The 15,259-nt window shown below is 38.6% G+C and overlaps 1 protein-coding gene across 5 annotated transcripts; it reads left to right on the top strand.

Annotated features, from left to right (window-relative positions):
* Nucleotides 1-818: 818 nt before the first annotated feature.
* Nucleotides 819-15,043, top strand: tlk1a (tousled-like kinase 1a). 5 transcript variants are annotated; one of them, XM_013272659.3, is made up of 23 exons: nt 836-947; nt 1,081-1,224; nt 5,871-5,992; nt 6,079-6,150; nt 6,746-6,784; nt 7,228-7,303; nt 7,415-7,458; nt 7,661-7,756; nt 7,849-7,935; nt 8,027-8,119; nt 8,267-8,377; nt 8,491-8,627; nt 9,004-9,192; nt 9,386-9,452; nt 10,625-10,722; nt 12,158-12,239; nt 12,340-12,431; nt 12,529-12,618; nt 12,715-12,884; nt 13,012-13,147; nt 14,482-14,593; nt 14,678-14,785; nt 14,873-15,043. In XM_013272659.3, the coding sequence occupies exons 3-23, from the start codon at nt 5,876-5,878 to the stop codon at nt 15,041-15,043; spliced, it is 2,187 nt and encodes a 728-aa protein (XP_013128113.1). In that variant the 5' UTR covers nt 836-947; nt 1,081-1,224; nt 5,871-5,875. The 5 variants fall into 5 exon arrangements, with proteins under 5 accessions (XP_005452993.1, XP_013128113.1, XP_005452994.1 ...); XM_013272660.3 differs by having other exon boundaries at nt 913-937; XM_005452936.4 differs by lacking the exon at nt 1,081-1,224 and having other exon boundaries at nt 819-947.
* The last annotated feature ends 216 nt before the right edge of the window (nt 15,044-15,259 follow it).

The following is a 15,259-nucleotide window of genomic DNA, read 5'->3' as shown; positions in this document are numbered from 1 at the left end:
GAAGAAGTATTTGCCCCTTCTAATGTCTTAGTTTGCATATTAGTAGTGGTTAAAATTAGCAAGAAAGAAATTGTTTTAAAGAATGTAATCGTTACTAAACTGAAATACTCAAATTTATGATAAAATATATGGAATTTATTTACCAGCAGTGGAGAAAAATGTGAGGGGGAGCTAAGTTAACATTTTAAGATATTATCTCAAAATTTCAACTTACTAAGTATCTAAAAGTTTTGCCTTACTTCTGACTAACTGGAAATGTCAAGATACTAAACTCAAACTTTTTAGACAACTAAAAATGTCAAAATATTAACTCGGAATTTTGAATTACAAGTTGTTTTTTAATAGCATAAACAAGCTTCCATATCAACCCATTAACCCTTCCAAAAGTAAGCTTTTTTTTCTTACTATTTCAGAATTTTTAGTTTCCGTCATACTTTTGACGGAATAATTTTTTTTTTATTTGATTTCTTGAAAAATAATTATTTTGGACGTTAGAATCACAACTTAACCCTTACTCTAATTTATGCCTGAGAGTAGAAAATAAAAAATTATTGCATTGTATCTAACTATTAATCTGAGTATTTTTTATAATTATTATGTTATCTTTCAACCGTTTTATGTATTTATTTATTTTAATTCTTAATTAAATGAATTAGTTTGTTTATTGAAAAGAGACTTTTTGATATGCCATGCTATGACTGTTTAATACGAGGAAGTCGATTATTTCATTCGTTTAAAAGGCATTTCTCGACCCTTTGAGCATCGTAACCTGTGAAAATAAAACATATGGTTGTCATGTTTTTGTATGTTGTCACTGACGCTGGGGGGGGGAAATGTTTCGCCCTCGCGATAAGAATTTTGCACACGATGCGTGACGTTTCATAGCCAACCACTTGAAGACGGAGAGGTGGCCCCGGAGCCCGGACTCGCTACTGAGGTGTGAAGAGGTTTGTGTCCTTAAAACACAATAATTAGACATTTTCACCTACTGGCAGTCACCGTGCCCTTGTAAAGTCACACAGGGCACGCCAGTCGGTCAGTTTTTCAGTCTGTGTTAAAGCCTACCCATGTACGCTGCAGCACCTACACACGAAAAGTAGCTTGATGAGTATCCAAAGTAGTGGAAGTTTGGAGGGGACGCCATCTTTGGTCCCAGCTCTCCACGTCCCCAACACGGACTGTGTTTTCAGCTACATACCACGGCAGTGGTGAAGGTCCAGAAAGGTATCGTGAAACATTTTAAGCCGCACGTCTTTTCTACTTGTTCGTGTTGGTCTTTTTGTGCATATAGAAGGGAAATTGTATTAAAATGACCGAGCAAATCTTGGTGGCGAAATCTGCTCGCTAGCTAACGTTACTGTAACGCGTCAGCTCCAAAGTCCATTGAGCCTGTTTGGCTAGCTACTAGCACTGAAGACACAGGACCGTCTTTCTGTGCCCAGGCCAGTGCAGTAACCTTAAGACTAGTGCAATGGCGATTAAGCTTTGTTTTGAGCAGAAATGTAACTGTTGTAGTCGATGCATCTTCCATTAGGCATGCTGCCTGTTTAAGAGCACACATTAGCCAGGTTACCGATAATCATGTGCAAATGGAGATAATCAAGCAAATTCTAGTAATGCTTAGTGGATTGGCAGCAGCCAGTGCAAAGGTGTGCATCGCATCGTTAGCAATCCTTTGTGTGTTAACTGGTGTTTTCCTTCCATCAGTGTCCACATCATCTACATGTGTAAGTGGCGTTGTTTGGCATCTTTACGGCACACAGGGGTCTTGCATCGGCTTTTATCCTGGAAGTATTTGTGGTCTGTAACTAAAGCTAATGCACTGGATGCTTGGTAGCCTTGCTTGACCTTAGCTTTTTACTCTAAGTAATACTCAATGTTTGTGTAGAGATGACATAACAAACTAAAGGAGAACTTATGGCTGGGCTATGCTGCATGCTAATCATAACGCCATAAAATACATCTGTAGTTGGCACTTAATGTTAATATTGCTTCCTGGACGTTAGTAGTTTTCATTGGCTGCTGTAATGATGGAGGACTTTACCCAGCCTAGGACACTGATGAATCTCCCCCCTTCGTTTTGTATACACAGATTGACATAAATTAGTAATAGCTGACTACATCAGAATGAGACTATAATTTATTTTGTTTTCAATGAATGGACTCAGACTGAAATGGCCCGCTCATCTAATGTCAGTCTTTTTCTTTTTTTTTTTTTTTTTAAAAAAAACGACTTTCCAAATGTCTGCCATAAACAGGTGGTCAGCTTGTCTGCTGAGCAGCATGGAGTTAAAACACATCCACAGCATGAGCTGTAAGGGTTCAACCGCTAGCTCCCGCAGGGGCTTGAATATAGATAATATTTATGCTCTGAGGCCTTCATGTTTGAAACAAAAGCAAATCCTTGAGAAACAATACGCAGCTCATGTGTATTTATGACGTGAAACTGGCATAAACATTTGGGGAGATGTGGTTATGGATCCGTCTCAGCAAAACCAAGTCATAAAAATGCGAAAGTATTGGTTGATCGTCTACAACGTTGGACATTTCAGAGCTTATGCAGAAATGATAATCATCACTGAACGTAGAAGCCAGTTATTCCCTGCATGTGTTAGATTTTCTAATTAAGCGGTAGTGAGGTGAAAATTGTGCTAATCATTTGAACGAGTTGAAAATGAAGCCGATGTGTTAAGGGGCGTACGATATTTAGTTACTATATACAGTGTTGTGTAAAGTCAAAGGTTTTTTGTTTGTTTGCTCATTTTTCACACATTTCAGATCACCCAAAAAAATGAGCAAAGGTAACCCAAGTAAATACAAAATTCAGTTTTTAAATGATTACATTTTTAAGGGGGAAAAAAACTATCCAAATCTGCCTGGTTTGTTAAATAATGAATTAACTGTGATTAACTTTGGTTCTTAAAAATATATGTTTAAATTTGAAAGCCACACCCATATCTGATTACTACCAGACCTGTTGAATCAAGAAATTGCTTAAAAACAACGTGTCTCATGAAATGAATTGGGCTGAAAGATCTCATCTAAAACACACTTAAGAACAGGTGAGAAACAACGTCGTTGACATCTATCAGTATGAAAAGGGTTATAAAACCATTTCTAAGGCTTTGGGACTCCAGCAAACCATGGTCAGAGCCATGAAAACCTGGAACAGTGGTGAACCTTCCCAGAAGTGGCCACCTACCAAAATTACTCCAACACTGTATCCAGGAGGTCACAAAAGCACCCAGAACAATATCTGAAGAACTGCAGGCCTCACCTGCCTCAGTTAAGGTCAGAGTTTGATTTGATTCAACAACAGGAAAGCGACTGGGCAAATATGGCATCCATGGGAGAGCTCCAAGGTGAAAATCACTGCTCACCAAAAAGAACACAAAGGCTCATCTAATGTTTGTCAAAAAATTTCTTTGGGCTGCTTCGCTGCTTCAGGACCTGGATAACTTGGCATATTTGATAGAACTATGAATTCCAGAAAAACTATTCTGCAAAGAAGATAATAAATGTGAAAGACTCATTGCCAGTTATCACAAATGCTCAAGTGCAGTTCTTGCTTATTAGGTTTAGTGGACAATTACTTTTTCACATATGGTGAGGGTTTGGATACCTTTTTTTTTCTTTCCTTTTCTTTCCCTTAATAAATTAAGTCACTGTTTAAAAACTGCTTGGTACAGATACTTTTCACAGTGCTATTTACTATGAAATAGGGGGGGGGAAAGCAAATATTCTCCATAAGTGTGTTGTTTTTTTTTTTTTTTTTTTTTTTTTTTTTTTTTTTTTTTTTTTTGCTCTTAAATTGATAAAGCTGCCACATGCAGAAAACATGGTTAGCTGTGGTACGTGACCTGCAGTAAATGATTTCTCGGGCAGAATTTAATTGGGAAATTACAGATCCACAAACATGACAATATTAGGAAGAAAAATGTGCGGGTTGAAAAAAAAACAAGGTCTATCGGGTGGTTGCAAAGGGTAGTTAACATTATCAGATTCATGACGGTTTGACCTTTTTATTAAGTCTTAATCAAGTGGTTAGGCCAAAGTAGTGATTATAATAAGCTAAGCAGATGCATCAGTGTAATCATTGTTACTTTATATCTAGTTATATCTTGCTTGCAGAGCATAAATATGACAGTATTATGCATGTGTTGATCAAATTTCGGTGAGGCAAATACTGATTGTGGCTTACAGTTCCATGGCTTCTGTGGTGCTAGACTTGATGCATAGCACCACAAATACTTCACTAAGTGTAACTATCGATCACAATATAGTGTTAGTAAATGTAAATTAGAAGACTACATTAATAGCAGGTCTCTTTTCGGTTTAAATGTGTAACTGAATACACATAAAGATAGCAAATGCATCAGTTAAAAGTTTTCAGATAGAATTTGCCTAAAGCGATCACCGTGGTGGTTATTTAAAAAAAGGTAACTGACGCTTCTCTGTGGAGGTGTTGATAGCATGCTGGAAGTAAAAAATATCCTAGCCTGGTTAATTTTTTAAAGTAGCTATTGACTTTTCAGAAAATTAAAGTATAACAGCATGTTGGAGCTGTTTTTGTGAATGACACTGATTGGTAAAGAGGGGATTTTAATTAACGACAGGACACGTGACTCTTTTTATGTTAAGCACAAAAAAAGGAGTGTCTATCTGGGAAATGGCTTCATGTCAGTATCGTTTGGCAAGCCAGCTGTATTCTGTCTGTTACAACCCATTTGTTAAGTTGCTTTGTGTTTGCAGATGTATTGCAAAGCATACCATAATGGGAGACAGTGTTTTGGTTTGAGAGGATGTAATAAATTACCTTTTGTTTAGCTGTGTGCGCAAACTGTTATGTGAAGTCCTCAGGGTCGAAATGAAGTGCAGATTCAGTCCTGAGATCATTGAAGATTTTATTTTTCATGTGAAACTGTGTGTGGTTTAATTTGTATTTGTCATCTGGGATAATCAGGGCAATCACGTTCTAGTTGTAACTATTTTTTCACTCCGTTTAGAGAGACTTTTTTTTTTTTTTTTTTTAAATTTCTGTAGGTTTGTTGTTGCACTGCTGAAATATTTTAAGCAAAAGTACATGTATTTTGGTTTCAGTGGTTTGTAATGCATATCCTCCAACAATTCATGTTGCTGAATGCTACAAGATTACTTTTTATCCTCTATCTTTAGTTCACATTTATAATCCTAGCTGGTATAATTTTAAACATATTCAGTGCGTTCTTGTCTTTCCTACTCTTAAATGGATTTTGAAAATCCCTACCTACTGTACTAAGCTTGGATGCAGTGCCAAACCTCCATAGCCCTTTCAAAATGGTTGTCTCATTAAAGCACAGATTTAGTGAGCAGGCACCTCTGAGTCTGCAGCAACACCAAAGCCCATGGTGCTCCTGTATCATTCCCACAGGAGCGCTGTGAGCAGCATTGCCTAGCATTTGAAACGTTGCCCTTGGATTCTCATGATTTAAAGAAAAGAACAAAACAGAAAATTTCTGAATGTGGCCTCTGCATTTGGAGAATATAACGCATTCTGTTGAATATTTTGTTGTTGTATTAGGCTTTTACCTGTAGAGTTGGTGTAACCATAATCACAACTAGCTTATCTCCTCAGTGCTTGATGAATAAATATAGCAAAACCTGCCTCGGGGATGCCACTAGGGAGCGGGCAGAAATTTGGTCTCGGCCTACATTCTGATCTAGACTCAAATCCACTCACCTCTCAGAGTTTTAGTCACATTAATCATGACTCTGCTCATAAGCTTACTGCTGCTGTGTCATTTGCCCACTCGAGTGGGCAGTAAATGGGTTCAATTAAGCTGATCGTTGAATAACGGAGACACACTGTGATTTGTTGCTAATCCTCCCAGGCACCATGGAGGAGCTGCACAGCCTGGACCCCCGGAGACAGGAGCTGCTGGAGGCTCGTTTTATGGGCGGAGTCAGCGGCAGCACAGGGGGCAGCACTGGCAGCGCAAGCGGGGGAACCAAAGTGAGTCAGGAATGAGGATGTATTTATTTTTAAGTGTTTCCTATTGTAGTGTTTACTCAGTTATTAATTTTCTCTCTTTATTTCAGGGCTTGACCAATAATGAATGTTCAAATCACAGTTTTGGAAGTCTAGGATCTTCAAGTGACAAGGAGTCGGAGGTGAATATCTTTAATCCTACGTGGGAACTACTCTGCCCACATTTACACTGTCCAGATTAATGATGCTCGACCTCTCTACTAAACCTAGTACAGACTGTTTATATACGTTTAATTTACAGTGCTATCACATCTATATTGTTTTCCTGCTGGTACGGAGAATAACTCAGCTGGTGTTAACATTAAAAGATGACTTGCATGTTAGAAACCTGGGTGGTTGTATGTGCTCTCTATAGTTTTATATGTAGGCATTATATACTTAATACACATTTGGCTTAAAATAATTAGAGATAAGTATTTGTGTCCTTTGCACACTAATCTTAAGCATTCCATTATTAGATAACCTTTATTCTGGAAATGATACCAATATTTCCAGTATCAATATTGTTAAATTAAACAATATATTTTTAATGTAGTCTTGAACTGTCATTTACTTGCATACTGGTGGTTATTTTATACTCTTAATTTATAACTTTTTTTAATGAAGATTTGCTTTGATAATGAAGTACACTTGAAATAAATGCTTTTGACTGTTAGTCTGGTCACTTATTATCTCTATTGGGTTTTGGTCTAAAGCTTTCCTTTCTTGTCATTATAGGGGTCTGATGTGAAAAGAGGGAGCTCTCCTGCTTATTCGGTGGGTAATTTATCAGATCTGAAAATGAATATTTTGCATTTAAGGGCTGGAGATTTGTCTGGTCAACACTGGTGTTTGCAGTGATCCCTCTAGGTTCAACATGACCGAAACAATGCTATTTATTTATATTTTTCAAAAGACCAATATTTATAATGGAAATATTTTTCAGATATTAGGAAAGTACTTATTCAAGAACTTGTTGCATTTCTTGACTGTTGTTAACCTGGACTATAGGGCACTTAAAAAAAGGCTGTTACAGCTCCAAACATCTATTGTAATTTTACTCATTCTGTATATAAAGCATGAATATCTATAAATACCCATTGGAAACAAAAAGCTATCACTATATAGAGAATACAGCAGCAGTCTAGATTAAGGTTCAGAGTGTCTGTTGTGCAGTAATCATACTGTAAAATTATACCAAATAAAATTTTATGTTTCAGACCCCAGAGAAGAAACAGACTGAAACAACTAGAGGCAGAAAAAGGAAACCTGAGATCCAGTCAGAGAGCAGCCAAGGTAAGTGTTGTTCTGTTATACCGGGTATAATTATTTTACTCTGTATTTTGTGTTATTCCAATAAAATATGTTTTATAAATCACGACACTCATCCCTGCTTTCTCTTGATAGGAAAATCATCTGTGCGAGGACCCAAAATAAGTGATTATTTCGACGTAAGTTTTGTGTCAGATATTTCATATATGAAAACAAACTGCCCGGAAAATAATGTGTGCTATATCAGTCTGTTGAAAATCTGAGGCGTAATCCATTTCCTGTCTGTAACTGCATTACAGTGAAATAAAAGGAACCACTGGCTGTCTGCTGTTACCAGATCTTAGGCAGCGGTGCTACTTATCCTCTCTTTTCATCTTGCAGTTCCAGGGAGGAAATGGGTCCAGTCCTGTGAGAGGTCCCCCACCAGTGATTCGTTCGCCCCAGAATTCACATTCCCACTCGACTCAGGGCACTTCTGTAAGCTGTGATAATAACAAAATAACTCTTATGTAGCTCACCGTAGTGTTGACCTGTTTTTAAATGAAATATAATCACTCTCTGTGTTCCAGGTTAGACAAAATAGCTCATCTCCTATTAGTCTGTCTTTTGGGGACCATATGGCACATCCAAAGCAACTAGCAGTCAAATTTGTTCAGGTGAGGAGGATGTAACCAAAACCTTTCTGCATTCACTCTTAAAACATGTTTGATATGACAAGTATTTAACTCCTTTTGTTTTTCACTCTAGACTGACCTTACAGTGTTAAAATTGGCTGCCCTTGAAAGCACCAAGAATCTAGACCTTGAAAAGAAGGAGGGCAGGATAGATGACCTGTTAAGGGTAAGAGGGACATCTTACTGTTTTATTGACTGAACTAGTTTAAAAACAAGGTGGATAAAACTTCCCAGAGTTCAGTTTTATAGTAAATGTTTAGTAAAGCATTTTTTTTCTATGTCTGCTGATCCAGTGTCATTTTCTGCTTCACAGGCAAACTGTGATCTCAGGAGACAGATAGATGAACAGCAAAAATTACTCGAGAAATACAAGGAACGCTTGAATAAGTGCATCACCATGAGCAAGAAGTTACTTATAGAAAAGGTAAACAAGCGTTTTTGGGTTTTTTTTTCTGTGCCCTGCGTTATTAAAATGAGGAATGTTTGCATGGCTGTGAACCTGCATGCTGACCTGCATTTTATGTTGTTGTTGTTCAGAGCACCCAGGAGAAGCAGGCCTGTCGGGAGAAGAGCATGCAGGATAGACTACGTTTAGGCCACTTTACTACAGTGAGACATGGGGCCTCATTCACAGAGCAGTGGACAGATGGCTATGCCTTCCAAAACCTTGTCAAGTGAGAAGCTTTTAAATTGTTTATCTCCCATTTATTTATTAAGCTTTGCATATTTTAAGTTTAGCTTTCCACGCACACCTTAAAACTGCACAGTACATGCACATTTAATTCCCCCGCTACTGAAAAGTTGGGGGTTGTAAGCTCAGCTCCAGGGCTTCATTTCCTAGGACAGCTGCCACGTCACTTCTTAACATTATTCGCTTAAGAGTAGATTTAACCTCATGTTGTCAAAACAGACTTATTATTTTTAGTATAATTTCACTGAGTTTTGCATTGCAGCCTTCATCTGCAGTATTTCCACCGTCAGATTCAAGTTGAAAATTCTAAAATGTAGTTGTACCTCTAAAAGTAACAGCTTTAATATGTCCTTCGGCAGGCAGCAGGAGTGGATAAACCAACAGAGAGAAGACATTGAGAGGCAGAGGAAACTTCTTGCCAAGAGGAAACCTCCATCTTCCAACAACTCCCAAACACCAACCACAAATTCTGAGCCAAAGCAACGGAAAACCAAGGCGGTGAATGGAGCAGAAAACGATCCCTTTCTAAAACCCAGCCTACCTCAGCTGTAAGTCCACGCCCTCGTGTATGTGTTGTGTAGGATCCTTTTTTCCCCTGTGTTTTGCTTTATTACCTCATCTTTACCAGGAAAGCAGGTTTTAACAGCCTGTAGCACAGTATTAACTGAAAGTGGTGAATTTGAGATGCACTGTTAAATTAGGCTCATGCTTTGTTTCTCTATTCTTTCTTATCCTTGAAAGGCTGACATTAGCAGAGTACCACGAACAGGAAGAGATCTTCAAACTGCGACTTGGACATCTGAAAAAGGTTTGTGGAAATATGAAGCCTGGTAAACAGAATCGTGACGGTTTTTTTTTTTTATTGTTCAATCAAGTTAATGTAGTTCAGAGTGCCTGACAGATAAGAACAAAATAAATATGCAACAGTAAGAAATTTAAACAGACAAAACATTAATGGCCTAAAAGTAGGATGAATCAATTAAAAAAAAAAAAACAAAACAAAACAAAAAACCTGATAAAATATTAATAAAAAATGTAGATTATAATGGAATAAAATGTATGACAAAAGGCAAAAAATAGAAAAATTTAACATCGCAGTGCTGGGTTTTAGGTCAGATGTCTTCCTTTTTGAGTGCTATACACTCAAACGTATGGCCCTTATTGCTTAGTAACACCCCCTTTGGTGAGAGTCGTGACTTTTAAAAGCCACCTAAATACTTGTTTGAGGAACTTGTTTCCTTCTTCCTGCAAAAGGGTTCTAGTTTTGTCAGATTCTTGGGCTATCTTGCATTCACTGCTCTTTTTAGGTATGACTACAGATTTTTGATGAGGTTTAGGCTGGGGAACTGCGTGGGGCCCAGGCATAGCTGTTAGCGTGCACTTCTCAATGTGGCCAACTGTACCGAGCCTTCCATGAACGTCCAGTTTGAGCAGATGTGGCTGTACAGCAGCGGCATAGCCTTCTCCTACTTTTTGGGCTATGGCTGCATATTTTTTGGGCTAAAGGTTGACTTGGTATATTCATAAAGCTTTGAAATTTGCATCACCTGACCTTTCCCAGTGGTTGTAAACAAGCCTTACAAATTGCAATGACTGAGGTCTTTGTGAAAGGGATAAAAAAATGCTAATGCTATTTAAAATAACAATAAAGAACTGTAACTTTGCCTTTTTAAATCTGTTCATCTGTTTAGATTTTAGCTTGTTTTAGTTTCTCTTCCACCTTTTTCCTCAGTTTCCTGATTGAAAATCCTGTTCCATTAGTAAAGATTCCACAAAGAATATAAGGTCAATTTACTCATTGTTTTCATGGGAAAAAAGCTTCACTGAAAAGCCCTAACAGACTCTGCACCAAGTCAGCTGTTAATATTTAATTGCGAGCTCGTCGTGTGTACTAGTGGGTTTTGATGAACTCTCCTTGTAGTCAGTGCTCTGAAGTTCCTTCTGTGCATTTGTGTGTTTGTGTGTTTGAATCATTTATAGGAAGAAGCTGAGATCCAGGCAGAGCTCGAGCGTCTGGAGAGAGTGCGCAACCTTCACATTCGGGAACTGAAGAGAATAAATAACGAAGACAGCTCACAGTGAGTCTAAATCACTTTCCTTGACATATGCTGCATTGACATTGGAACACGATGTACAAGCAGGGCTACAGTCCTCGTCCTAGGGTCGAATAATAAAGGGTTGTATTATGTGAAATTAAGCCTCTCGTCGTTTTTCAACATTATTTCTTGTCTCCAGTGTGTCGTGAGACCCACAAAATGAGGAGGAAAAAAAAAGCCCATCTCTTTTTGTCTATTCCTTTCTGTCACATTCAGTGTGTCTGAACTTGCTGTTCTGATTTATAGACCATTGTGATGTCAGAATGGGTTAACGCCACCCCCCACCCCACCCCAGCTGGCAAATAGATTCATCCTCTTGAATTCTGAATGAACAGCTCACAGTCTGCCATTATTTCCCTGCTAGAGCCATGTCTGCTAACTCAGAGATGCATTAGCTGTGAGCAAACCAAACAAAATGTCTGTTCTGTGTTCGCTCCTGCAGCCCATAAGTCTTCGTGTAGTCCAGTATGGGGAGTACACGTTTTGTCTGGGGAATGAAGACCCAGTGGATTACTTGTATTTACAATGTCCTCAGAGTAATAGCAAATGTCCTACTGTTGACACATGATGCTGCTAAATATGGTTGGCAATATTACATTAATTCTGATTGTATGCACACAGACTACAGCTGCGTTAAAAGTGAAATTAAAAATTATGGAAGCTTTGAGACCGATTTGGAAAATTAAATAAGAGGTTGCTTTTTTGTGTTTCAGTTTATTGATCACACCAGATTTCTCTCTCCTTATATTGTTTGCTTACCTGCGCTTTATTTTTATATAGCAAGTTCTTCAGTAAAGGGATTTCATGTATTTATTTTTGCTTCTTTTGAGAGTGATTCGGTTTTGAAATGTGACTGAAATGTTTTCATAAAGTCTGCATGTTAACATCTAAACAGTGTTTGAGCAGCTAAAATTTGGACTTTTTAACCAAAACATCTTACTTGCCTTACACAAACAGCCACAGCTAAAATAAGGTGTTAGAAGCAACAGAATTTCTTTGGTTTTTTTCCCCCCCTCATTTATTCATGTCTGTATAGAAGCTATAATGCAGTATGCTGCTCTTTTATCTCACTCGCTGAACTCTACTGTAAAACGTCATGTGCAGCAGTTCATGATTACACCTGTAATCAGAAAAATGACCTCTTAAAACATTGCAGAAGCTGCGTGAAATTATTGATCTGTGCAGTATTTGGAGCTGAAATTTGACATTTTCAACTGTTATGCGAGACTTGCCGTTAAGTTTTTAATAATAATGTGACTTTTTGCTCAACTCGTCTTTGCAAAACTGAACCTAAAATAAATTGATCTAGCAAAGCGAATTTTTTATTAATTTGTGATTCACATATAGGTCTAAATTTTAATTGTACTCCTCCCTCCCTTATTTTTTTTTTTTTTTAATTTTTTTTTCCAATCTAAAGATTTAAAGATCACCCAACGTTGAATGAAAGATACCTGCTCCTGCATCTTCTGGGTAGAGGAGGCTTTAGTGAAGTTTACAAGGTAAGTCATTAAATGTTGTTAGCATCTTTTACAACATGGAAAAATACTCTCAATAAGTGTTGCTGTGCAGGTTTATTCTAACCATCACTGTGTCGTTCAGGCTTTTGACTTGATTGAACAACGATACGCTGCTGTGAAAATCCACCAACTTAACAAAAACTGGAGAGAAGAAAAAAAAGAGAACTATCACAAGTATGTTAGTCTGTGTGAATATGTTTGTATTATAAGGGAGCACAGCACCTTCCTGCTTTGGTTGCTAATGGTATGATAAATATCATCCTCTCTGCAGGCATGCATGTCGAGAGTACAGAATACACAAGGAGTTGGACCATCCCAGGATTGTGAAACTTTATGACTACTTCTCACTGGACACAGACACGTCAGTCACTCAGTGCATTTTTTTTTTTTTTTTTGACACCTTTCACATGCTATAAAATGTGCAAAGTAATTCTTACTTCATTTATCTGGCCAACAGGTTTTGCACCGTTATGGAGTACTGCGAGGGCAACGACCTGGATTTCTACTTGAAGCAGCATAAATTAATGTCTGAGAAGGAGGCACGGTCCATAGTCATGCAGATTGTAAATGCACTAAAATACCTGAATGAAATCAAACCTCCCATCATCCATTATGACCTTAAACCAGGTAAACACCCCCTTCTGAACAACTGATCAGTCTTAAACAGTTTCCCCCCTGGAATTAATAAAGTATTCTGATTCTGATTGAGCGTGATTACTGCTGCAGTTCTGACCTAATGTGTTTTGATTTGAAGGTAATATCTTGTTGGTGGATGGCACAGCCTGTGGGGAAATTAAAATCACTGACTTTGGCCTTTCCAAAATTATGGATGATGACAACTACGGCGTAGATGGGATGGACCTGACATCACAGGGTGCAGGAACCTACTGGTGAGAAGAAATGCTCCTAAATCACATTCAGACGTTTGAAGTTGTCTTTAAATGTTGATTGATGATTACCTAAAAGTAGCAGTAACATTATAGGCGTGCTTCTTTATAAACAAAGATCCCGTATTTAGTTTTGTGCTCTTGTGAAAGTGTCAAAAGCTGTTTGTGAAGTAGATGCTTACATTGAGTGTTTAACATCGTTAGAGTCCTGAAACACCTTAAATGTCGATGGTCCTGGTGGAACCAAGTTTAAGAGCGCGTTAAGGGCTTTTATATAATAATGTGAAAATCTTTTAAAGTGTTTCTTTGGAAAATGGCGGAGGAATATTTTTGTGTCAGCTTCTTCATACCAATCATTGAATCGCTCAAGCACAAAGGCTTTCACTCCTGGGATACATTTTGAATTCGGTGTCTTTCAGTGGGAGTGTTGTGTCAACGCATTAAGAGATAATTCTGTTGGCTATTAACAAAGAGAATAGAGCTATATTTTAGCTGTAGCTGAAAACTTGACATGCTGTGTAGAGCATCTTTAAAAATTTTGAGGAAACTGGACAAAACGCTACAGGTTAGCCAATGTACCCTGACTGATGTTAGGCATCAGGATGAAATCCTTGGACCCAGTGTCAGACCGTATGCTTACGCAATGGGTCCTGGGCTCTTCCTGGTGCCTGACAATGACCGGCCTCATGTGGCGAGAGTATACAGCCAGTTCCTGAAAAAAGGAAGGAACCGATACCACTGGCAGGTTTTCACGCTCGCCAGACCTAAATCTAATAGAACACCTCTAGGACATTAGGTTTCCATCCATCCAACACCACCAGGTTGCATCTCATACTGTCCAGGAGCTCAGTGATGCCCTGGTCCAGATCTGGGAGGATATTCCCCAGGATAGCATCCCATTAGGAGCATCCCCCGACTTTGCCAGACATGCATACAAGCACATGGGGCCATACAAACTACGGAGTGTCATTTTGAGTTGTGATGTGTGATGAAATTTTGGACTAGCCTGCTGCATCAGTTTTTCACTTTGATTATGGGCTATCTTTGAATTCTCTGTATGTTAATAATTTTCATTTCCATCAAAGGATGTGGCGTCCTTTTGTTCCTAACACATTACCCAGTCCATATCAGTATAGATACCTGGCATGATTTATTTATTTCAGCAAGGTATAATGGAAAGAAAAAAGTAGCATAAAATAGGCATCCATTTGTAGTAATAGTACTATTACTACTACTATTTGTAGTAATCCATAAGTAACTTAAAATTGTAAAAACGGTACTGATCATAAATGTGTGTGCCAACCTTGTCCTTTGATTTATGCATATTGTGACATCAGGTACTTGCCTCCTGAGTGTTTTGTGGTTGGTAAAGAACCTCCAAAGATCTCCAACAAGGTGGATGTGTGGTCTGTGGGTGTCATCTTTTTCCAGTGTCTGTATGGAAGGAAGGTAAGGACGATGGCTGGTCTTTTAGCAGTGTTGATGTTAATTTGTAATTTATGCCTGATAATAAAGCTCTGTCCTCCTTTTCAGCCTTTTGGCCACAATCAGTCACAACAAGATATCCTGCAGGAGAACACCATACTCAAAGCTACCGACGTTCAGTTCCCTGTGAAGCCAGTTTCCAGTAACGAAGCAAAGGTAGCAGAACTTGCAGACGGTTGCTGTCTTTTAAATATCATCACGCATTATGACTTGTTAATTTTGAATACATTCTTCAACTTTCAGGCTTTCATACGGCGGTGCCTGGCATACAGGAAGGAGGACCGGATTGACGTTCACCAGCTGGGAAGTGACCCCTACTTGCTCCCTCACATCCGGAGATCAAGCTCCTCTGGAAATCTGCAAATGAGTGCTGCGGTCTCAAGTCCAGCCTCCTCCAGCAACATCTCATATTGACAATTTTGAATTGTGACAAAAAAACAAACACACACAAAAATGTAAAACTTGATGACTGAAGTTGCACCTGCAGAGCTCTTCAGAGGCTTGGGCTCGTGAGAGGAGGAACACCCAGCGATGGAAGGAACAGGGGCTCAGGTGGGGGGCATCACCTGGCCTCCTCTGACCTGTGCCAGGCTTCTACTTGTTTACCAGGGCTTGATCAGTTGGAGGGAC

Source organism: Oreochromis niloticus, linkage group LG16 (assembly GCF_001858045.2).
Source record: "Oreochromis niloticus isolate F11D_XX linkage group LG16, O_niloticus_UMD_NMBU, whole genome shotgun sequence".
Lineage (NCBI taxonomy): Eukaryota > Metazoa > Chordata > Actinopteri > Cichliformes > Cichlidae > Oreochromis > Oreochromis niloticus.
This window is presented reverse-complemented; position numbering and strand designations above follow the sequence as displayed.

Excerpts from the sequence above, each read along its gene's own strand:
- tlk1a (XM_005452936.4), top strand. The coding sequence starts at position 5,876 with ATGGAGGAGCTGCACAGCCTGGACCCCCGGAGACAGGAGCTGCTGGAG. Across the intron at positions 7,304-7,414 it reads CCAGTCAGAGAGCAGCCAAG|GAAAATCATCTGTGCGAGGA; the intron begins GTAAGTGTTGTT and ends TTCTCTTGATAG. Across the intron at positions 8,628-9,003 it reads GCCTTCCAAAACCTTGTCAA|GCAGCAGGAGTGGATAAACC; the intron begins GTGAGAAGCTTT and ends GTCCTTCGGCAG.